Source organism: Gobius niger, assembly GCF_951799975.1.
Source record: "Gobius niger genome assembly, chromosome: 20".
Lineage (NCBI taxonomy): Eukaryota > Metazoa > Chordata > Actinopteri > Gobiiformes > Gobiidae > Gobius > Gobius niger.
The window spans coordinates 22,343,367-22,367,387 of record NC_136871.1 but is presented as its reverse complement, the minus strand read 5'-3'; the positions used below and the strand labels follow the sequence as shown (position 1 = coordinate 22,367,387).

The following is a 24,021-nucleotide window of genomic DNA, read 5'->3' as shown; positions in this document are numbered from 1 at the left end:
GTCCTTGTTACTCATATTGTATTTTGTTTTTATTACTTTCAGGGAACCTTCCTTTTCTCTATCGTGCGATATCAGCCTCTGAAGTTCAACAAAACCTATGTGTATCCGACCTGGGCCTATGTTCTGGGCTGGTGTCTGGGCCTCTTCTGTGTGCTGCTGGTGCCTCTGTGGATGGTCTACAAACTGACTCAGATGAACGGGACCATTGGGCAGGTTCGGAAAAACACACACACACACACACACACACACACACACACACACACACACACACACACACACACACACACACACACACACACACACACACACACACACACACACACACACACACACACACACACACACACACACACACACACACACACACACACACACACACACACACACACACACACACACACACACACACACACACACACACACACACACACAGTGTATGGCAGGAACACAAGTCAATGTCAAGTCCAGATCAGTGGCAGAAACACAGCAGAAGTAATACAACATACATTCTTACATGACAGACTGTGTAAATTAGAGTTTCAGGTGATAAGGATTGACACTAATAACTCTCAGAAATGTGACAAGTCTGCACGAGAGGCACATGGTATTTGTGCCATTAGCAAAGTTCATTACCTGATTCATAACTTTAGCCTGATGTTGGACTGTTCCACCTGGAGCTGGACAGTTTTATAAATCAAATGATGACATTTAGGAACAGCTATGGGACTGTGATTAGATTTGCAATTTATGTTCAAGCTATATTGGTGCAATGTGCACATTTCAAGGTTGTTCCTCTGCAATCCACCTCTTTGACAGCTTTTTGTGCACATGCCTTTTGCCTAAGTATGCAATCTGTTATGCTAACTGTTTTGTTAGTCCCTGTTATCAAAGATAATGCTGGGGAGATTGGGTTTTCAGACAATTAAAGACTAGTACCGTTGGCCTGTATTGTGTTGAAACAATTCTGCTGAATAATATTTGTTTTGTCTTCAGATAGCCAGTTTGGGTTTAATGCCAAGGCATTATGCTCTCAAAGATATGATTACTCAATATGAGAATCTAAACTCCTGTTTTTATGTGCGTTTTAGATGCCTCTAAGGCCTTTGACAGAGAAATTCAGAAAGCTTTTCCCAATTTCATTGTGCGGATCTTGACTTACTGGTAGGCTCAGCAAAAAAAAAAAGTTTTTCCATACTGAGATATGGTCTTACCTGAGCTTTGACCAGTTGATGCGTAACTGTCTGGTCTTAATGCTTGCGCTCAGTCACGCAAATAGACCAAAGACGTTATTTCCATTTAGCCTCTCCCTGCATAGCTGTAAATGGGGTGAAGTTAGAAGCTACCTAGCTCTTCCACAATTTCGCTATTTAAATACGATCCATGTATAGCTACACAAAATTAAACATGGGACGATATTTTCTAGTGGATAAAAAGGAGTATTATACTGATTGACTGTAAAAGGTAAAACTATGGCACAGCGGTTTAGCTCACACAGTACAAGTATATAAAAAAGTGTAAGAAAAAAAAACATTCTTCATTCTTCACTCTTCTATTGTTCATAAAGATGTGTTTTAACAGATATATGGGATGGGACTGTACCTCCTGGGTACTTGGTTATCCATTGCACCTTTCTGGGCCTCTGTCAATTGGCTCACTTCTCACACACACAATAAAAAAAAAGATACAATGCATTGTATAACATCAGATATCTTCCCCCTGACAGAATCTGAAGCAGCTTTGTCGGCCTGAGGTGAAGACCCAAACCAAAAAGGGCCCGGAGCAGTGCCCTCTAAACCCAGACAGTAAAGCGCCTCCTGTGGACATCAAGGGTAATGGTTCAGTGGAGATGGAGCTGCAAGTCTGACACTCTATTACTAGACCTTTTCTATATAGATATATATATAGAGATATAGATAGATAGATAAAGATTATTTAATTTTTTTCACTTGTTTGTGGACCTTTCGGAAAGTACTTTTGTAATGTTTATACTGAAAAATATTTTTTCTGGTATTTTTAAGGGGATATGCCAACTTGTAAAGTCGCACAACCTTTTTGAAGAGCTATTAAAATGATGCCCTGCTAGTTTGACATTAAGTGCTATTCTACTTCTGAGTATGTTATGAGGTGTTACAAGACTTAAGAATTACATTTTTATTAAAATTTATTAAGCTTGATCAAATTAGACTATCGTTTTATATATAACTGTTGTTACTGTTGTTGCATTTTTTGTATATTTAGTAATGTATGTGAACACCATAATCCATAGACAACCTTTTTTATTGTTATTTTCTCAAGTCTTCCTCTGTTTGAGCTCTTTACAAAGGCTTATTTGGCTTGGTGCTGCCAAATTGTAAAGAATAAGCTATAGTTGCACTTTAATAATTTGGAATTTTCTGAGATTATGTCGGCTACAGCATTTGAGAGGGGCACAATTGTTCATGATTAGTTGAGAGAGAGTCATTCTTCCCATGATGTTCTAAATGAAGCTGGTTAAAGTTGATTTTTGTCACCATTATTACTTACTTACCTACAACGGACTATGCAATTAATACATTAAAAAATTTACGAGGACAATAAAGTACACCTTGACTTTAATCTAAGTGAAGCTTGTTCATGCTAGCTGTTTGGCTGGGGTTATTTCAAGAATCTTGAGTAAAAGCAATAGCATTTTGACGGCACAGTGGTACAGCAGTATGGTCCCAGGTTCGATCCTGTGCCTTTCTCTGTGTCGTTTGCATGTCAACCTGTATGTGCGTAGGTTTCCTCCAGGGACTCCAGTTTCCCCTGCCACTAAAAATATATATAATAGGCAACGGTGTGCAAAAAACCTCAGCGCTCTGGAGCTTGTATTGTTTTCTCTGAAGCAAAGGGCTTCGAAGCATTACATCAGAGCCTGTTTCGCTAACAGCTGGTCACGTGACCAAAGTGTCAATTGTCTTGAAAAGTGCTTTGAGTGGCAAGGCGCTCAACCACAGATGTTTTCTAGGCCATATTTTGGTAATGTAAACCGTGAGTGATAAGTAAATGTGCTGCATCTCCCCATTAAAAATAATAATAATAATTTGCTGAATCAAAAAAAAAGATTGCACATTGATGTCCTGCCTTGATAACATACATCCATGGTCCTGCCTCAGAGCAGCAGGTGACTGACACATAGATTTTGGTGCTTCACTCATGTTTATGAGTAGTTGCAATAATAAAGTTTGTCCACAAGATGTCAGTGTTCAAACAGAATTAAGCAGCACTGAAGCTCCGAATCTTAGACTTTGGCTCACAAGGCTTCACCTGCCCATCAATAATAATAGGTTCCGCTCTGGACCAGGTCTCCCATGGAAATGAGATTCTTAACCTCAGTGGGACTTTCCTGGTTAAAAGATGGTAAAATAAAATGAAAAAAATAAATAAAATAAAATCCACCACTGATTAGGACTGCCACACCAACTACCAACAGTTTGCAATGGCTTCCTACCCAACGGTCACACTGATATCTTAGCCTTTGAAATTTCTTTAGGAATTCAGCAAAAAGATGAGCAGTAAGTAAAGTCAAAATCAATCAATCAATCAATCAATCAATCAATCAATCAATCAATCAATCAATCAATCAATCAATCAATCAATCAATCAATCAATCAATCAATCAATCAATCAATCAATCTAACTTTATTTACAAAGCGCTTTTCATACCGAAAGGTATCACAAAGTGCTTTAAAGATTACAGCATTTAAAACAATACACCTGGCACAACCTCCCATACATATATTTTATATATTGGAATTAAATAAATAGATTAGTCAGTTAAAAGCTAAGCTAAAAAGGTGGGTCTTGAGCCTGCTCTTAAAAACATGAACGTTCTCTGCAGCCCTGAGCTCCTCCGGCAGGTCGTTCCAGAGGCGAGGGCCGTAATATTGGAAAGACGCCTCACCGTGAGTCTTTTTGTTGACTTTAGGAATAACTAGGAGCCCCCTGCCGGAGGAGCGAAGGGGCCGTGAAGGTTCGTAAGGTTAAAGCAGTTCTGAAAGATAAGAAGGACCAAGACCATTAAGACATTTAAAAAACAATAAAAGAACACACAGGGAGCCAATGCAGCAATTCTAAAACCGGTGTAATGTGGCCTCCTGGTCTTCGTCAGGACACGAGCTGCTGAATTTTGTAGAAGTTGTAAACCTGAGATACTCTTTTTGGGAAGACTAGAAAGCAGGGCATTACAGTAGTCGATACAACTGGTGATATAAGCATGCATTTGCGTCTCCGTGTTAGCCCGAGAGAGAATGGGGCGGACTCTGGCTATGCTCTTTAGATGGTAAACACCTATCTTCTTAATGTGTGGAATAAACGTCAGCTCAGAGTCAAAAAAGAGAGGATTTGGTGTAGGGTTTTTGCTCTGCAAACCTTTTCTGCTTGGATGAACAAGGGCATACCATGCCCGGATTAACGCAACAAAAAGGTCCGTTAGTGGAGCCAGACTGCAACAGGAGTGTGGAAAAACACCAGCGTAGCAGCTATTCACTGGCCACACAGGAGCTGAAGGAACAAAACACTACCTCCAAAAGCAGAGCCGTGGGAACTTATTTTGGTTAGGGGGTGCTGAAGGCCAAGATTGCCCTGAAAAATGCTTTTTCTGTGCTCATTTCCTATTTAATAATGTGGCTTGTGATACACAAACCATCCACCAGGGGGTGCTACAGTACCCCCAGCACCCTGGGTTCCCAGGCCTTGCCTAAAAGAGACTATAGAGCAGCACCGTGGCACAGTGGTTAAGGCATTCTCTTTGGAGTATGCATGTTCACATGTCTGTGTAGGTGTAGACCATAACACCTATAGGTGTTATGCACATATAGCTGTCTACACCTACACAGTCGCGGGCACATCCGGCCTACAAGTAGGGCATGACTTGTAGGGCATAAATTCCTGAGTATGTAAAAAAAATTAAGTGTCTAGCCCATTCCTTTGCAGAGTTATGATTTTATTTTATTTTTATTACCAGAATGCTCACTCCAGCCACAAGGGGGCCGCTTAAATAAAAAGAAAAGAAAAGAATTCCACACGTGTCCAGCAGAGGGCACTGACATAATGAAAGATCAGGACACAAACAATACATTGCCTACAGACCTGTCTGGCTCATTATTATTTATTATTGAAAAAAGTTTCTCAATAGAATTTTCCCAATGAAAACATATTCTTTTTAAAGAGCTTTTAATGGACCCCGGCAATGCACTCCCTGTGTATGTTTTGCCCCCCCAGGGAAATTTACTTGGAGACCCCTGCTATTGCTTCACTTCCCACATTTGGAGGAAGGTGCTTTCAGTGCGATGGTAAAGGTTAACAAGTATAAGAAGTCGAATAAGCTAGATAACGATGCACACACACATGCGCGTCCTTGGCTTGATATGGCTAAATATATTCAGAAAATAATAGTCTTACTAAAAAACAGCATTAGATATTCAAAACACACAATTTAGTGTAATGTACAATAGGATAAAGTTGCGAAATAAGTTCGAGTTATTGTTGGTGTGGCCCTCCAACTCAATTCAGGATTCTTATGTGGCCCCTTATGAAAATTAATTGCCCACCCCTGGTCAAGATGAATGACAGTACTTCATATTTTACTGACCTCTGATAATACCACCATCATCACTTCAGATGAAACATTTATAATACATTAAATTAATAATACTAGCAACATATCATATCCACAAAATGAAATGGAGTGAAAAAACACTACATCCATCAACCTTCTTGAAATATAAAATCTTATTGTTGTGAATAAGTAAACCCCTGTGTTTTGGTTGTTTTGTGTTTGCTGATATGGTATAATACTTTAACATGTGGCATATGGCTATATGTGTAGCTATGGCATTGCACTGACATTTAAAGAAATAATAATAAAATACAATAAACAGATGAATGAGAGTGTGTTTGGTGCGAGTGCTGGCCAACGGATGGAAATTTGCCCATATCTACAGCACGGCATGTTTACATGCGGACAATAGAGGGCTCCCTCCACAAGTAATAAACCAGCTGCTTCCTGCCCACTGGCAGAAGTGCCCAAGAGCATCTGGCTGCAGTCGATGGAGAGTCAGATAGGCTCGTTCGACATGCGGTTGCGGCTCGCCTGGATGATCGACAAGAGCAGCCGACGCAACAGGGGAGGAGAAAAAAGTCTGAAGTCCAGGCGAACACATGCAGAGAAGAGCGAGAGCGGCCTCAGATCACGCAGCGTCTCAAGTTTCAAGTTTTAAATTTTATGTCATTAATTCATGCCTGCCAGTCAAAGACTGAATATCACCAAGAAATTACAATGAAAAATATTATTAATAAAAATCATTTTCATAAAAAATATGATAAGATCACCCTTTCAAGTCATTATTGTAGGCTACAATCTCACCGCTGTTGGCAACACCGAATGTCTAAATCAGGGGTAGGCAACGTCAGGCCCGGGGGCCAAATCTGGCCCTCTGGCCCCCAAGATGATTTTGAGAAATATTATTATGCAAATAAGAGATCAAATACTTGTTTAAGTACTCTTAAAATGCGAGAAATAGTCAGTATTTTAAAAATGTCCTGTCAGAACATCCCGCTTGGTCATATATAATGTTAAACAATGATTCTCTACTGGTGGGTCAGGACCCAAAAGTGGGTCACGGAACCATTTTCAGTGGGCCGCGAGTCTATAGAGAACTTTTATTCAATATTTTCCATCTGAAACTGCATGGAATGCATGCTGTCTGTTAAAATGAACGTTATTGGGTTGTTTTGATCATAATTTCAGTCTTTATGGGATATCTATGCTTGTTCAACAAAAAGTTGCATGAAAAATACAATATTTTATACGATGCATGACAAATTACAGTTTTATTTGGGTCCCAATGCCCTGCCCCTTGGAAACCACTGATGTAAAACATTGGTATTTGTAGAGAATACTTCTTTACTTTAGGCTACAATGTTGAGGTTCACCCCTTGGGTGTTTTGGCAATGATGAAAATCGTCCCTCCACGACAAAACTTATACCTACCCCTGGTCTAAATGTTCCTGTGCGGTCCTCCGAGATATTATTTCCACTGTGCAGATTTCTTTCAGAACTTTGACCTCTAGTTTTTGGCAGCAGGTGCTGTCTTTATCTGCACCTCTAAATGCGATATCGTTCAGATATTGCTTTCATTTCAATTTAATCCTAAATAAAACTAATTTTACCTCCTGCTCTGTTTCCTTTACGCCATAGACATGAATCTTCATCAGAGAAAACTTTCCCATTTGTTTGTTTGTTCAAGTTTGTGAGATAAAATATATATGAGGGTTTTTCGATGGTTTCTTATATTTTTAGGCTCTCCCAGTGTCTCCTCTGAAGGGGCCCTCTGGCTCGGGAGCAGTGACAGGCTGTAACTGTGTGGGTGCTGTCCTGTGGATGATCAGGTGGAGGTGTGGTGCCTCCTCTGGGCTCTCCTGGGTCAGTGCCCTGTAGCTGTGCTGGACTGCTGCTCCCGGCACAGACGGCTCCTCAAATGGGGTTTCCACATTGTTCATCTGTACCCTGCCTTATACAGCTGATCTATTCATTTTATTCTGTGCGTGTGTGTGTGTGTGTGTGTGTGTATGTGTGTGTGTGTATGTGTGTGTGTGTGTGCACGTGTGTGTGTGTGTGTGTGTGTGTGTGTGTGTGTGTGTGTGTGTGTGTGTGTGTGTGTGTGTGTGTGTGTGTGTGTGTGTGTGTGTGTGTGTGTGTGTGTGTGTCAGAGCACGGAACTACCAGTGAACCAGTGCTTTATTTATGTAAAATTCATATGTACATTTTTTAGCTAAAAAATATAAATATAAAGTAAAAAGGGTTAAAAGCCAATAGTCTTAAGTTAAAGAATAAAAACACTATTGTTATCTTGATCGTCACATGACCGTATTTGGTAAGCGCGGTAACAGATGAATTGTGGGTCAGATTGAACATGCTAAGCAACGAGAAACATGGTCCAAGTGTATGGACATTCTGCATTAGGTTTACAAGGTGCAAATGGTGAATACATTGATACACATCTACAGAATACAGATCTACCATGAAGAGAATCCACACTGATAGTGCGCCCTCTGCTGTATAAGACGGATCTAGACCGAGCTTTTAGGAAGGTTGCTATGTTGATCTACTTCACGCACGTCAAGAGTTACTGGGTTGAATTATTTCTTATTTTTCATGAAACGGTGTTACTGAATTTACTGAGTAGAGGAAAATAAATGAATAAACATCTGAATAACTATTCAAATATCACTGCAAATGTAACATCAACAGGTTCACAAACTTTCCTTCAATCTTGCAACCTAATCACACCATCACTGACTCGACTGCTGATCGTTTAGATGAAGCTGAACAAGGTAAGTTTGATCATCAATTCAGGAATAAATATCAATTTTCAAATATTTCTGGGTTACAAACACAACATATTATCCCAGGTTTTACAGCTCCTTCTACTTATCCGAAGTCTGCCCCAGTTTAGTTTGCATTAGGGGAGAGGAATCAAGAAAATAAAAATGCAGGGTGTAAAAATAAAGCAGGGACTAAAATGAAAGTGGAGAGGAAATCAATGGAATAAGAAAAAAAGGTAAAACTTTATTTTACAGTACCCTTGATACATTGTACCAAACTGAATTTAGTACAATGTAATGGGTTTTGTAACAATGTGTAATAAGTTGTACCTATGGGTTAGATACACAATGAAATAACATTATATATATTATATATATTTATAATATTTGTAGTTTGTAGGTACATAACGTAAGACATAAATCATATAATAATAATCAATAATAATATTAATCACATAAAATGGCCTCCCTCCTCACCCTTGACAGTTTCTCTGCTTTAATGAAGACGACTGACAGAGCAGCACTAAAATTGCAATGACATCAATCTTACTATGATTACAACTTGGAAAAATATTACTTGTGACATGTGAGTACTACTGTGCTACTACTACAACCACACGATTGCAACTTCTCCTAGTAAAAAGTAAAAACACACACCTTATAGTTATGTAAGAGTGTAACGACTTATCTTGTTACTTCACACCTTTTCAATTCAAGGTGTTAAATCTCCTTAAACTTAAATAATAAAATAATTGCCGTGGGTTAATAAGATAAGGGTGTAATATTTTACAGACAGTAAGTGGCTTATGAGTGACAGGTAAATGTCCAAAGGTGTGAAGACAGTTTTATCCTCCAGTCACAATTATCTGAACTATGTTCAAGGGAAAAAAATATTATCACGAGGTCACCCACCCCCATTCATTACTCATGCAGAAACTAACTCTCACTCCCCTCAACACCACCACGAGGTCCCTCTTGTGGACAAAAAACCTCGTCTGACAAGTTTTGTAAGCCGTTATAAAAGTGCAACTGTAGGTGCCCCTCCTCACACTGGTTGTGAAACTCAATAAGCATCAATGCCAACTTGGCACTGTGGTGAGCAACTCGACCTGTACCATGGAAAGTGACATACTCACCATGAAGTCGCATGCAGAGGAGCGAGGCAAGTGGGCATCCAAAACTGAGTTCATCTTGTCCGTGGCTGGAGCTGTGATCGGACTGGGAAATGTGTGGAGGTTCCCATATCTGTGCTACAAGAATGGGGGAGGTAAGTGTCTAAAGTTAGGAATATAATGCAATAGGTGAACTCAACTTTGATACATAGAAACAAAGTAAATTACGAATGTTTCAGTGTTGTTGTTTTTTTCAGAAAAATTGACATTTATTGATTTATTTTATTTTATTTATTTATTTCAGTCATGTTAGTTACATGTTTTCTCATTAATTTCTTAAACAACTATACATGATTTTTTTTGTACATGATTGAAAAGGAGCATGATGAAGACAACGCTTATACTAAGTGCCCCATTCTTTATGCACATTCAAGTGCACATGGACAAGTCAACAGTTTATGAATTTGTGAAGTAATTCATAAACTTAGCAGCAAAAAACATGCTTTTGTATCTATAAAACTCAAAATAATGATCAGAAATCAATTAAATCACTAAATCAGTAACCAACATAAATTATTGAAACATCTGACTCTGTAAACACCTAATCTACACCTTTTCATTTACTGACATTAAGTCCCTATCATAAAATAATCTTTTAATATCAAGTGTCTGTACTTCTCACCTTTATTTTTTTGTTTTCTATAATATGTAGTAATCCAACTGATGTACTAAAGTGCTGGTAGTTAACATCTCTGTCTGTGTGTCATGTGTGAGTGACTGATGCTGAAGGCTCTGACAGGAATCCAGTCGAAATCAAAATAATCTGCCGCTGCTCTTTGTCCAAAAAGCCTGGTCACATTCTTTGCTAAATCCTTAAAATTTCTGTTTGTTGAGTGCTTTGTCAAAGTCAACTCAGTGTGGGATACTAGAGATGATGCACATGGTAGAAAAAAACACTGACCACTGACTTTGGAGCTTTGTAAGGTTAGATGCTATATTACACCGATGACAGCTGCGGGACAACCTGTGTGTTTGTTTGAATCCACAACAACAAAACTCAGCAGTGCAAGTGTCTAATTTGAAGCGCATTCCCCCATATCTCAATTTTTTTCGGTAAACAATTCGGTAAATATTTGAGATACTAAATTAGTCTTTAAGCAGTGGTATCTTACTCCATGAAGTACAGTTTATAAACTTGTCTCTTCATTTACTTTGGATTTTAAGTTCACATATACTAATAATAGTAATAGTGTAATAGCTTAAACTTATATGTTATTAAAGTAGTTCATTCAGTTTTGTTTAAAGTTGAGATTCTTGTTACAAAAAATATGTGTGCAAATAGGATAATGTATTAATGATAATTCTACCTTAAAATGTTATATTTATTTTTGTTACACAGTTCCAAAATTACATACGGTTTATTTAATGCTGCACACACACAAAAAATACAAGGATTTTGTACTTACTAGTCTTTTTGTTTTGTTTTTTGTAATGAGGAACGCAGCAAATGGCCTTGTACAGTCTCTGTTCCCAATAACATGAGGATAAAACCATGTGTTTAAATTCTAAGAAATGATAAATCAGTTACAAAAATAAAAACTCGAAGGTGTGTGAAAATACTTGCCTCATGTTTGGGACTTTTCACACATCCAAAAACTACTAATTAATTACACTAATTGTTCATCATGCAAGAGGGCGATGACTGAAGCAGACGTTAAGCATGGGAATTTCTAGCTTTAGACACTTTAGATCCAAAGCAACTGGAATAGGCCTGGCCACTCATGGGATGACAGCTAAACATTGTTCTGTCAAAGCTTTTGCATTTTGCAGATGTGTTCACAATCTCTCTTGCTAGTATTACACTGTGTAAAATACTCACTACTACTAAATACTGTGGAGGATTCCAGACGTGTTATGTACATCACAGTGGAGACCGAAAAAATCTGCATGAAACAGCTTTTGTAATAACTTGTATAACATCACTATAATTAAGTCTAATCTTTAGGGTGAGGTACCGCACACACCTTACAGGTAAAGTCACGTTACTCTGAGTCATGTTGTAGTAGGCTGGGCTCATCTTAAAATTGTGAGCATTTAGCCTGTGGTCTGGGGTCCTGTGGGTCGGCTGGGATGGATTTGGGAAGAATTCTGACCTCAATCTGTAGGCTCAGGACGTTATTTTTGTGATTGATGTTTTATTCATAATTTATTACAAGGGCAGAGGTGAAAAAAAATAATATGAGAGAAAAAATGCAGTTTACTGTATAGTCCCAGTCAGGATGTAGGTGCAACATTCTTTTCCGTGTTAGTCTTATTTTAGTCGCCGAAATTTCCATGTAAATTTAGTCAACTAAAATTTAAACGTCTACTTCACACTTATATTATTGTATTCAGATAATTACATTTTCTGTTTGTTTTGAAGTGATGACATCAATTTATAGAATGTCGACTTGTGAACACAACCTATCCACATTAAATCACAACTTGCCCCATAAACCTATTACAAAGAATTGGCTATGATTGACAATTTTCAAAGGCAATCAACTTTTTTTTACAGGTGCCTTCTTCATCCCTTACCTCCTGTTCCTGGTGACGTGTGGTATTCCCCTGTTCATGATGGAAACTGCGCTCGGCCAATACACGAGTCTGGGCGGCATCATGTGCTGGAGAAAGATCTGCCCTCTTTTTGAAGGTAATAGAAAGAGGGATTTTGTGAATTCTCTTAAGACACTGTATCTGTTTACACAATCAAGCCACTGCTGTCTTAAAGGAATAGTTCACCGTTTTTCCATACTGAGATATGTTCTTACCTGAGCTTCGACGAGTTGATACGTACCTGTCTGGTCTTTGTGCGTACGCGTGGAAAAGCGTGGTAGCTTCCAACTTCCCCCCCATTTGGAGCTATAGGGATACATTGGGAGAGGTCAAATGCTAACCACATCTTTGGTCTTTTTGCGTGACTGAGGGCATGCACAAAGACCAGACAGGTACGCATCAACTCGTCTTAGCTCAGGTAAGAACATATCTCAGTATGGAAAAACGGTGAACTATTTCTTTAAATTAGTTCATCGTCCCACTCAGACAGTCGGGCTCCACTACACAATGAGATTAAATAAGTAAATAATTCAAAAATATATACATATATAATAAAAGGGCAAACACTATGACCATGAATGGAGTGAGTATAACAGATTGTGCCCCATGATAGCTGAGTGTTAATAGGTGGCAGATGCAGTACAAAGGCACTATGTGGAGATTTGTGCTCAAAATATAAATGACTGGACAAGTACACAATTGTAATATCACAATAGCTTAGTGACATGTCAGACCATTTCCAAAATGGTTTCTGTGCCCAGTCTGCAGTGGTATAGTTGTGTCAAAACTGGATAAAGGTGGTTGCTCTTTGTTGGGCCTGAAGTCATATTAGGCAGGTCATCAGCACCAATTACATTAAGACCACAGACATTGAGCAAGTGCTTTATGGCTATTCGGTGTATAAACTTTGAGTGTGTGTGTGTGTGTGTGTGTGTGTGTGCGTGTGCGTGTGTTTTCTCACAGGTATTGGATATGCAAGCCAAATGATCATACTTTACGGATGCTTCAGCTACATTGTGATCTTGGCCTGGGCTTTTCTGTACTTATTCTCATCGTTTTCCAAAGAGCTGCCCTGGGCTGTCTGTAATAACACATGGAATACAGGTAAATTAGTGTGAATTAAATGTTATGACTGTACAGACTATTGAGTTTCTCTTTATGCGCTTTTGTGGACGTTTCAGATGCCTGTGTGGTTTTAAATGATTACAATAGTACAGGCAACAGGACCTCCTCTTCCTCTGTCATAGAGTTTTGGCAGTAAGTCTTAACTGATTTTTTTTTCTGTTATTTATGGCCTTCATAGACAAAGTAGACAGAGAAGAAACAGCAGGACAGAAATTCCATCCAAATGAACTCTGACATTTCATATGTGCACACCACATGTATTTCATAACCAAAGACAAACCTCTCTACATGACAGAAATTTGAGTTGCTTGATAACAAAAAGCCAGCAGTAGGCCTTATAAATGGGCTGGTGATATCTTGTGCAATGGGGTTTGTGTGTAGTGCGTGTTTCACAAAAACTAATGACATCACTTTCAGTGGTGTTACTGCTCTGCTCTGAAAACACTATGAATATGGTCACTGTAAATCATTTATCATTATTTATATTTTATCATTTACACACATCAGCCTTGTAAATGTGACAACCACCTCCTGTGACTGCGCTTGTTGGTTGTTGCAGGCGGCGTGTCCTGAATATTTCATCTGGGATCGAGCACATGGGTCATGTCCAATGGGAGCTCTGCTTGTACCTGCTGCTGGCCTGGACCATCTGCTACTTCTGTGTGTGGAAAGGAGTGCGCTCCACTGGAAAAGTAAGAACAACTCCACATTATTGTCCAGTCAAAACCTGAAAACCTCCTTCTGTGGAGAATGAATGTGGGAGTGGATCTTCACCTTGTCAGTGGGCAAATCTGCTTCAGCTTCTGCATTTGAGCCCATAGTTCGGCCATACAATTTACTCCAAGGGGCTGACAGATCTAATAGTCAATAGAATAATTGACTAAAGAATAATGATTGAATTATTCAATTAACATCATTGAATAAAATTCTTAAAATTTCCCACTGACTCAAAAACAAAGAATGGTTACAAAATACAGATCGTTTAGCCCAGTTTTTCTCAACTGGTGGGTGGAGAAACGCACAAAAGTGGGTTGTGGACCTATTTTCAGTTTTGATTGAGAGCCTTGTGATCTATGCTTGAATCAACAGAACTCTGTTAAGAAATGCTGCACTTAATCAATAATTATGCTAAACCAGGGACAAATTGCTTTGATCATCAACTCAGAATGAAGCTGTTTGAACCTGGGACCTTCTTGGTGTGAAGCACAGGCACTAACCGCTGTGCCACCCAATAATGGCTGTTGCATTGAACAGGTCCATCGCTGCCCCAAATAATTGATTCAAATGCAGATAAGCATATAGCACGTTCAAAACTGAAAAAAAAAAATACATGGAAAGTTCAGTGTATGCGAGCATTTGGCATACGTGGCTAGATCGTCAAGGTGTGACATCCCCATTACTTATTAGACGGGGTATCCACTGCAGACATGATGCAGACACTCACTCTTTGGCCTGGGGCAGAACAGTGCAAAATGACTAATGGGTATTTTAATTGATTTTTTTTTTTCTTTTTTTTTACTGAAGAAGGAACACATGCCAGCATGACCGTGCATGCCTGAGCAGAATCTAGTCCATCTTGTAATTTCATCATATTATAACTCTCTTAAAATTTGCTTTTTTCCCCAAGGCCACCTACTTCACCGCTACCTTCCCTTTTGTCATGTTGTTTGTGCTGTTCATTCGAGGCATGACTCTTCCTGGAGCTTTTCACGGGATCAAATATTATCTGTACCCCAATCCCACCCGGCTGGCAGACCCGCAGGTTTGACTTACATTCATTCTAGATATACAGTTGTACTCAAACATTTACATGCCCTGTTTTTTTTCTTTTTCTTTTTTGACTATTTTTCAGAGAATATGAATGATAACACAAATACTTTTTTCCACTTAATAGGTAATGGTTGTGTGAAACCATTTATGGTCAAATAACTGAGTTTACTCTTTAAAAATACATTTACATATCCTGGAGATCTTGGCCTGATAATATGCACACACGTTGACAAACAGGTTCTAAAGGCTATTAAAGGTAACGCATCCTCACCTGTGATCTGTATTTGTAATTATTGTGTGTGTATAAAAGGTCATTGAGTTTTTGGGCTCCTGACAGACCCTTGCATCTTTCATCCAGTGCTGCACTGGCATTTCTGCTTTCTGAGTCATGAGGAAAGCAAAGGAATTGTCAGAGGATCTGCAAGAAAAGATATAAAAAGATATCCAAGGTACTGAGAGTATCAATCAGCAGTGTTCAAATTCGACGTAAGTGGAAAATGTAGGATTCTGTTTAAACCAAACTACGGTCAGGTCGACCAAAACATTTTTCAGTAACAACTGGCAGGCTTGCCAGGCTTGGACGAAAAGATAAACCAACAAATAACTTCATCTGAAATAATAAAAGTGAATAAAAGTGGTGCAGTTGTTTCAAGATGCATAATAAGGAGGCAGTTGATGAAAAATGGGTTGCATGGCCAAGTCGCCATTACTTTGCAAATGCCAAAGTATCCACTTACAATATACCAAACAGCACAGAGACAAGCCTCAACATTTCTGAAATAATGTCATTTGCAATGATGAAACCAAAATGGAACTTTCTGGCCATAACCATAAACGTTGGGGGAGTCAACAAGGTCTGTGATGAACAGTGCACAATTCATACAGTGAAACACGGAGGTGGATCACTGATGTTTTGGGGATGTGTGAGCTACAGGGAACTTGGTCAAAATAGATTTCAGGTTGAATGCAGAATGTTATTAAAGAATACTGGAGGAAAAGTGTCACTCATCAGCCTGGAAGCTGCACATGGGACACACTTAGAAGTTCCAACATCACAGCGATCCAAAGCGCAAGGCCATGTCAAGCTCTCATTGGCAACGGCCAAAGTGAAGGTTCTGGAGTGGCCGTCTCAGTCTCCTGAACTCAATATCGTTGAGCTACTCTGGGGAGATTTCAAACGCGCAGTTCATGCAAGACAGTCCAGGAATTTACAGAAACTTGAGTTTTACTATCCGAGGAAATAAAGAGGCCCATCCACAACAACCACAAAAGAATCCAAGCTGTTATTGATATTAAAGGGGGAAACAAACAGTGAAAAACAACTTTTTTGTGTTATCATTTATATTGTCTAAAAAGTGACATACAGTACATTCTTTGAAAATTGCCACTTTTTTTTGCTTGTTTGTATACTTTATTGTCCCTGTAGGAAAATATGTCCTCTGCATTGGACCCATCTCCAGATGTAGGGCCAGGCTGATGGTCAGTATCACCTGGCTGGAGGATTCACCTATTATACACGTTTTTGGTGGTAGGGGAAACCGGAGTACCCGGAGGAAACCTATGCTGACACGGGGAGAACATGGAAATTCCACACAGAAAGGCCCTGGTCTGGTGGGAATTGAACTCAGGACCTTCTAGCTGTGAAGCACGTGCGCTAACTGCTGCGCTACCGTGTTGCTTTAATTACTGCTTTGTGCATTTCTCAGTGGGCTTCACGATGTCATCACCAGAAATGACTTTAAAGCCATTTCACAGCTTTAGGTGCCATTTCACAGCACTGTTGAAAACCATTACAGGTGACTAACTTATGAAGAACATTGAGAAACTGGCAAGAATAAAGGGTGGCATTTTTTTGTTTCCTACATAATCCCATGTGTTCATTCATAGTTTATTGTCTGAAAAACATGACAGAAAAACATCATGTTGTCATCTGTGTGTTTGCAGGTTTGGATGGATGCTGGGACCCAAATATTTTATTCCTACGCTATTTGTCTCGGAATACTTACAACACTTGGGAGCTACAACAAGTACAACAACAACTGTTATAAGTAAGTCATTCCTAATTGTTCTTCTGTGGTGGACGTAGTGTTTAAAGGGGGGGGGGAGGTGCTATCATTCTGCCACACCATACATACTAATAGGAATAGTTAACATGGTGAATTAACTAACACATTTTTTTTTTTTTTTTCCTCATTTGCAGAGACTCTTTTTATCTTTGTCTGCTGAACAGTGGAACAAGCTTTGTTTCTGGATTTGCCATTTTCTCAATCCTGGGGTATATGTCACAAAAGCAGGGCATAGACATTGGATCAGTTGCAGAGTCAGGTATGGACAATATTTCTGATATTTGCAATATTACTTTCATTAATACTGTTGTCTGTGTACAGGCCCTGGTCTCGTGTTCATAGTTTATCCTCAAGCTGTGACCCTTCTGCCTGTGCCTCAAGTCTGGGCTGTCTGCTTCTTTGCTATGATTATTTTATTGGGTATTGACGGCCAGGTAAGACACTAAGTCTTTTGCTGAAAGAAAAATGTTGTTGTTTGATTTTTATATTTTGTTTCTGCAGTTTGTCGGAATGGAAAGCATTATGACATCTTTAACAGATGTCTTTCCATCTCAGATCAGAAAGGGCTACCGCAGGGAGCTTCTTCTGTTTCTGATGTGCGCTATTTCTTTTATTATTGACTTGCCATTCGTAACACAGGTGAGTTGTTATCAGTGGACAGCCTGACAGTAGAACAATAGTTTATCAAAATATAAATGTGACTGCTTTCAGGCTGGGGCATACATTCTGCAGATCTTTGACCACTATGTGTGCAGCGGACCTGCATTACTTTTAATGGCAATTTTACAATCAGTTGTTATTGGCTGGATTTATGGTAAGATATGAAAATTAACATTAAAATATTAATTATACAAAAATTGCTGTCAGATGGTAATATCTGAACCACTAATCCCTTTTTAAATGTCATGTTTTCTTTTAGGTGCACAGCGTTTCTCTGACAATATTGCAGACATGATAGGATACAGACCCACGTTCCTGCTTAAATACTGCTGGCTGTTTGCAACTCCTGCAATGTGCAGTGTATGTGTTTATATTGAAATCTAAATTTGCTGTTGATTTTGCTGTGTATTTATTGAGTGTCATGTTTCAGGGAACTTTCATCTTTTTGGTGTTGAGATACAGCCCTCTGAGGTTCAATAACTCTTATGTGTATCCCTGGTGGGCCTATGGCATTGGCTGGTTTCTTGCTACTTCTTCAGTTGCAATGATTCCACTCATTATGGTGTGCAAAATAGCCAATGGAAAAGGGACAATCTGGCAGGTCAGTCAAGTTCATGGTTTAGATGTACCTACAGAATAGTATTGGCAAGAAATAATAGATTTAACTTCTTTACTTTCCTGTAGCGAATCAAAAAAAACTCCCAGCCTGCAGATGATCTTCCAGTGATGGCTAAAGAAATGGAGCAACTTCATTTGTGTCTCTAAAGCATACTGTGTTCTTATATATTTTTTTTTTACAGTGTATGTTTCATATTGTAGGAGGTATTTTATATTTTTCTTTACAGTGCATGTTTCATATTGTAGGAGGTATTTTGTACTTTAATTTAGGTGTAAGTCTTTCCTTTTTTTCCTTTTTTTGCTAAAGTTAATTTGCTTTATTTTGCATTTGAGCTTAGAATTTGTTATTTCTGTGAGTTTAGATAATTATTTGCATTATTGTTTATTGGTCACTGGTGCTACATGATGATTTAGGTGAAAGTGGGTGGGACTTTAGGCTGCAAGGCTATGTTTTTTTTTTTTTTTACCAGAGACAGAGGTTGCAAAAATGTCTGTGTGCTTCCCTGTGTAACTAAACCATCTCACAATGCAATTTTCTGGTGTAGACACTGATTTTAATTTCTCTAAAACTGTGTAAAGCATATCCCATGACACAGCCTCAGTGGCCATTTGAGATGTATTGATTGTTTGGTTTAAGTTTATGGACAAATAGCCACTACACATTTAAAGAGAAACTTAATATAAACTTGATCTATATTATATATTTTGCCAGCATTTGGGAGCATTAACCAAATGATTTCTGATTTAAAAATGTGATTCACTATTCCCAACTTTATCATAGATTAATGAGGAACTACTCGTTGTTGATGGAAAACAGACCATATTGCTAAAAGTCTGAAAGACTGCAAAATGGGGAGAGACACGTACATATTTTCAGACTGGTTATAGCTCGTCTCATTGCTCAAAGTAATAGTCTCATGAATTCTGACTTGTGTGTGTGAGATCCGCAAAGGGATGGACTTAAAAAAAAAAGCCTAAATATATATTGCTTACATTACATCAAATTGCATGCTCAGGTGCCTTCACGTAATCCACTAAAACTGTAAAACTGAAAAACCTTACATGCTAACAGACTATCACTTAAATGTCATGTCACTTTAACGTTTTTGGTGGAGCAATTCTATGCATGCTGAATATTTATATTCACCAGTGGCCAGTTCAGTTCTATATATATTACCTATTGTTTTTTATTTTCAATGTATCTATGCTGTTTAACAAGTCAAAGATGAAAACATGTTTTTTTATTATGAGACTGTTACTTGGTTAGAATGAGTAATAAAAAAAAGATCTGCAAAAGTGCATCTACTTGTCACACAAAAAAATTAAAATATTGAACAATTTATTTAAAAAACAAAAGACAAATCTAAAACATTTAGGAGGATACAGTTGCTCTAACTATTTGGATATCATCGGCCGGTCTGTCCTGGAGGTTGGTCTCCACCATGCCAATGCGGTTCAGGACAGAAATACCCTGACACACTCTGCCAAAAATCGTGTGCTTCCCATCAAGCCACTGAGTTGGAGCTAAACTAAGAAAAAACTGACTCCCATTAGTGTGTGGACCTGCATTAGCCATAGCCAGAATACCAGCACCTAAAAGATACAAACGCACAATTAATTAATTTATAACAATAATTATAGTCAACAGAATCATCATCATCATTAATATTATTATCACCATCATCAATAACAATCATTGTAAAGCTATAATCAAGAAAAAGCAGACTGACTGGTGTGTTTTGAACAGTTAACAACAATAAATTGAAAATAAACTATGTAATTTGATTTGATACATAAATGATTAAATGAAAGTAAACTCACCAGTAAATTTGAGTTCAGGATGCAGTTCATCTTCAAAGTGTTTGCCAAATATACAGGCCCCTCCTCGACCTAGAACCACAACAAATTGACATAATTGACACATTTAAATTGACACATTCATCCTGTTTGGGGTGATACTGCCAAACACAGTAATAGGCTTCACCTGTTCCAGTTGGGTCTCCGCCTTGCACCATGAAGTCTTTGATTATTCGATGAAATTTGGTATTATTGTAGTAGCCTCTCCTGGACAGTTCGGCGAAGTTCTTACAAGTATTAGGGGCATGATCCCAATACAATTCCACAGTGAGTGTTCCCATCCTGATGAACAAAGCACTTTGTCACAAAAAGCCATAGCTAGTCTTTAGCAAAAAATGTTTACATTTAAAGCATTTACAGACGTAGCCTTATTTCATTGATGAAAAAACTGGAATCCAACAACGCACCTCCATAACACACACATGCGGCTAGCCGTGCTACACGTTTAACTTACGTCGTCTCCAGCGCAACAGTGGCTGGCTGCCATGAGTTTGGAGGAATCCCGGACATTACTCCTACCCCAAGTATTTTTTGCTAAATATTATAATACTTATTTCATAAAAGGCGCGCCGTTTAGTTCAACAAACAAGCGCTTTCATTCGTTCATATAACTTCTTCCTCTTCTTCTTCCTCCTCTTCTTCTTCTTCCTCTTCCTCTTTGGTTTAATGGCGTGTGGCAACCAACAGCTTAGGCGCATGCCGCCACCTACTGTACAGTGTGCGTCGACGCTAGTTTACGTTCTAGAACGTCATCATGACGTCATTGTCAGGTCGAGGACAAGCTGCAGACCCGGAGCCGAGACAAATCTACCGTGAAAAGCGAATCCACCGTGATTAAAAATCTCAAGAGTGTCCTGGCCAAGATTCTTTCAAATTAATTTTTACAGCTGGCAATTGCATTTTTTGGGTAGCATGTAATTGGGGTTATTTATTGTTTTTACTCATTTGCAACTAACATAAACGCTATCTTAAGCAGAAAATGAATGTGTCATCTTATCTTTATCAAACAACATTAATGTGTCATGTTGGCTTTATCAAACAACAGAAGCATCTACGATTCAAAATTGGTTCATAAGAAATCAAAAAATGAAATAACTCGGTTAAAATCTCACGTTCGTTGAGTTGATCAAATCAATCTTCCCAAGACCTATTAGCGTCGTATATCCGTCTTTACCAGGAGAGGGCGCACTATCACGGGGGATTCGCTTCACGGTATTTCTGTCTCGGCTCCGGGGATGCAGCTTTCCCCTACTCGTCGAGGATCTGCTCTATGGGAGAAAGACAGTTTTACAGAGAAATCTCCAAGAAAATAAGCTAAACAAATGGTCAACTTGATCATTATTATATTGATTACTGAGCTTCGGCCGGGCCTCGCTAGTCTCCACAGTTGATATTCTGAGATTATGAGTGATTACAAAGAAATGTCCAACCCGTCACACAGTTCAGCTGTAGACCAGTGGTTCCCAACCCATTCCAAAAACTATGGCCACTACAAATGTGTAGGACATAATGAATGCTAAAAATAATTTCAAACAAACTGCAATTGGAGTGTTTGATGCACCCGTACTCCTTTCTTATAAACTACAACCACAATATGTTCGCTAAACTCAGGGAATAGAATTCAAGAGACAGTGGAATAAGTATGGATAAATATTAGGTGTTCAGCTCTCACGGTTCAGTTCACAGTGCAGGACCCATTTGTCTGCGCCTCTGACATTACGCAGCACTGGATCTATAATGAACCACAGCCACGGTGACCTGCAGGAGAAAGTTAAACAAAGACACGCAGATGTCATGTGTTTTGGAGGATGTAACTGTAGGCTGTAGGCCCTTCCCTTGAGATTGCGGTTTCTATTAAAGATTATAGATTATAGATTATAGATAGATGGGGTAAATAATGTATTACTTTTATCCAAACATTTTATTCACATGGAATGGAGGGATGGATGGATTTAATTCACAAATTCCGCTTCTTTATAACTAAGCCCACTGGAACCCACTGGAAGAATGAGCTTAAACTTATTAAGAAATCTGTACAACTTATTGAACAAAAAATAAATAAAAATGCATTAATTCTTGAAAGTTTTCTTATAAATTTTGGTTTACTTGAGGGATTTTTATGATGCTTTTCATGCTGCCCCTAACTAATTATTTTTTATTTTTTTAACTACTGACTTGAGGGGACAATTGGGGCACAACATATATTATATGTTTATATGTGAACATTGCAACAGAACCAAAAAATTACTCACATAAAAGTTTAAAAATATGGAGGTAATGTTACTAGAGTACTGTGTGGTACTGAGTAACCGTTTGAGTAAAATGATTTATGTTTCAGTTGTGAGATAAACTATGAGAAAAAAATGTGAAAATCCTAACATTCCCAAATCAAATGAAATAAAAATATATATAAAAAATATACTTCTGGAGAAAAACACGCACAAAACACAAACTACATGTACAATGCAGGTTCTTGAGTCATCTTCTGTCGTTGAAGTGTTTCACCTCTCATCCAAAAGGCTTCGTCAGCGCGCTAAGGTTCAGCTCAGCTCGCAGCTCAGACAAAGACCACAGGGAGGAGTTTAGCTTGGCTCAGTCCCTCCCCTCTATTAACAGCTACTCTCACCTGTATAGTTGTAGTTTTAGTCCTAACGACCTACATCACACCTCACACCTGAGTTTCAGTCTGAACGACCCTAATCTCAGCTGATCACTGCTAATTACCTGATGAGATGAGATTAGGGTCGTTCAATATAATATAAAACATGCTTGCAGTGGCACAAGTAGGCCTGACTGGCACAAATGAAAAAGAAGACTAAAGTAAAGGAGGTCAGGTCTTCATTACAATATTACTCGAGTAGAAGTAAAACGTAATGAATGATATATTATGCAATAAGTACAGTTTCTTCAAAAAGTTAATAATGTTAATAAATGTAAAAAAAAGTTAATAAATGTATAGCCTGAGTAGGCTCTGCTAATATCAGAATTGTTTTTATTGCCATTGTTTGTAAACAGGTTCACAGACTAGGAATTTTTCTCGATGAAGACGTGCAACATTAAACATAAAACATAGAACACAGAGTTCAGATTAAAAAAAAAAAAAAAAAGCTATAAAGAAGTAAAATATGGTAAGACGACAACAACGGGATTGGATTTACATATTGTGTAGGTGTATAAAGTGATATAAAGTGATATAAAGTGATAAAGTGATGAAAAGTGATATAGCATGCCACGTTTTGATACAACTTTTAGAAACCTTCATGTGAAAATAACTTGTTGAACTTTGGGACAGTTTTTGTTTCATGTGGATAGGTCCACAGAGATATTAGCAATAAACCAAGGAAAAAAACAATAGTATTGTCATGGTTACCAAGGTAACCAGAACCTTATTACTAAGGTAGTACTTATTACTAAGGTAGCACTAGTTAACTGTTCTATTTATTTATGTCTCTTTTTTGTATTTACCTTTATTCTATCTTGACCCTAGATGGCGACAACTAGCATTGAAGCCATTAAATCCCTGCTTGAGCGGGCTATCCATAGACAGGCCCATACAGACAAAAATAGATGTTCTATTGGCTACATCTTTCACTTTCACACAATAAAGGAGCCTAGTAATACTTTGCAACATAGTACCATTTAGTCATTTGCAAAATTAACACTGCTTTGACAGATGCAGCCATTTCTATTTCCTAGAGCCATGGCATTAATCAGATGAGGAGTCCTAATCCAATTGAGCTGCAGCAAGTCTTTCAACAGTCCTCTAAGCTTCCAGCTACGTCGGTATTTGAGTAAGCGTCAAGGAAGACAGTTCAAGGTATGTTTTTATGTTAAATTACTATATGAAATAAAGGTTCCATTTGTAAGTTGTA

General features: G+C 38.4%; 2 protein-coding genes across 2 annotated transcripts in view; one reads left to right on the top strand and one right to left on the bottom strand.

Moving 5' to 3' along the window:
- LOC306979629 (sodium- and chloride-dependent GABA transporter 2-like) overlaps positions 1-18,431 on the top strand; it is a 40,310-nt gene extending 21,879 nt beyond the window's left edge. Inside the window, exons 14-25 of the mRNA XM_079578652.1 lie at positions 43-213; positions 1,724-1,861; positions 9,382-9,613; positions 12,016-12,150; positions 13,017-13,157; positions 13,235-13,310; positions 13,738-13,870; positions 14,806-14,940; positions 16,893-16,996; positions 17,149-17,273; positions 17,336-17,448; positions 17,516-18,431. Coding sequence (XP_079434778.1) covers positions 43-213; positions 1,724-1,861; positions 9,382-9,613; positions 12,016-12,150; positions 13,017-13,157; positions 13,235-13,310; positions 13,738-13,870; positions 14,806-14,940; positions 16,893-16,996; positions 17,149-17,273; positions 17,336-17,448; positions 17,516-17,680 — 1,668 coding nt within the window. The 3' untranslated portion in view covers positions 17,681-18,431. The remainder of the gene's footprint in view (positions 1-42; positions 214-1,723; positions 1,862-9,381; positions 9,614-12,015; positions 12,151-13,016; positions 13,158-13,234; positions 13,311-13,737; positions 13,871-14,805; positions 14,941-16,892; positions 16,997-17,148; positions 17,274-17,335; positions 17,449-17,515) is intronic.
- Positions 18,432-19,614: 1,183 nt separating this feature from the next.
- On the bottom strand, positions 19,615-20,749 carry ppil1 (peptidylprolyl isomerase (cyclophilin)-like 1). Its single transcript, XM_079579010.1, has 4 exons — positions 20,604-20,749; positions 20,277-20,431; positions 20,114-20,182; positions 19,615-19,885 (listed from the first exon to the last, which is right to left on the bottom strand). Exons 1-4 carry the CDS (start codon positions 20,657-20,659, stop codon positions 19,665-19,667), a joined length of 501 nt encoding a protein of 166 aa, XP_079435136.1. The 5' UTR covers positions 20,660-20,749; the 3' UTR covers positions 19,615-19,664.
- Positions 20,750-24,021: the final 3,272 nt, after the last annotated feature.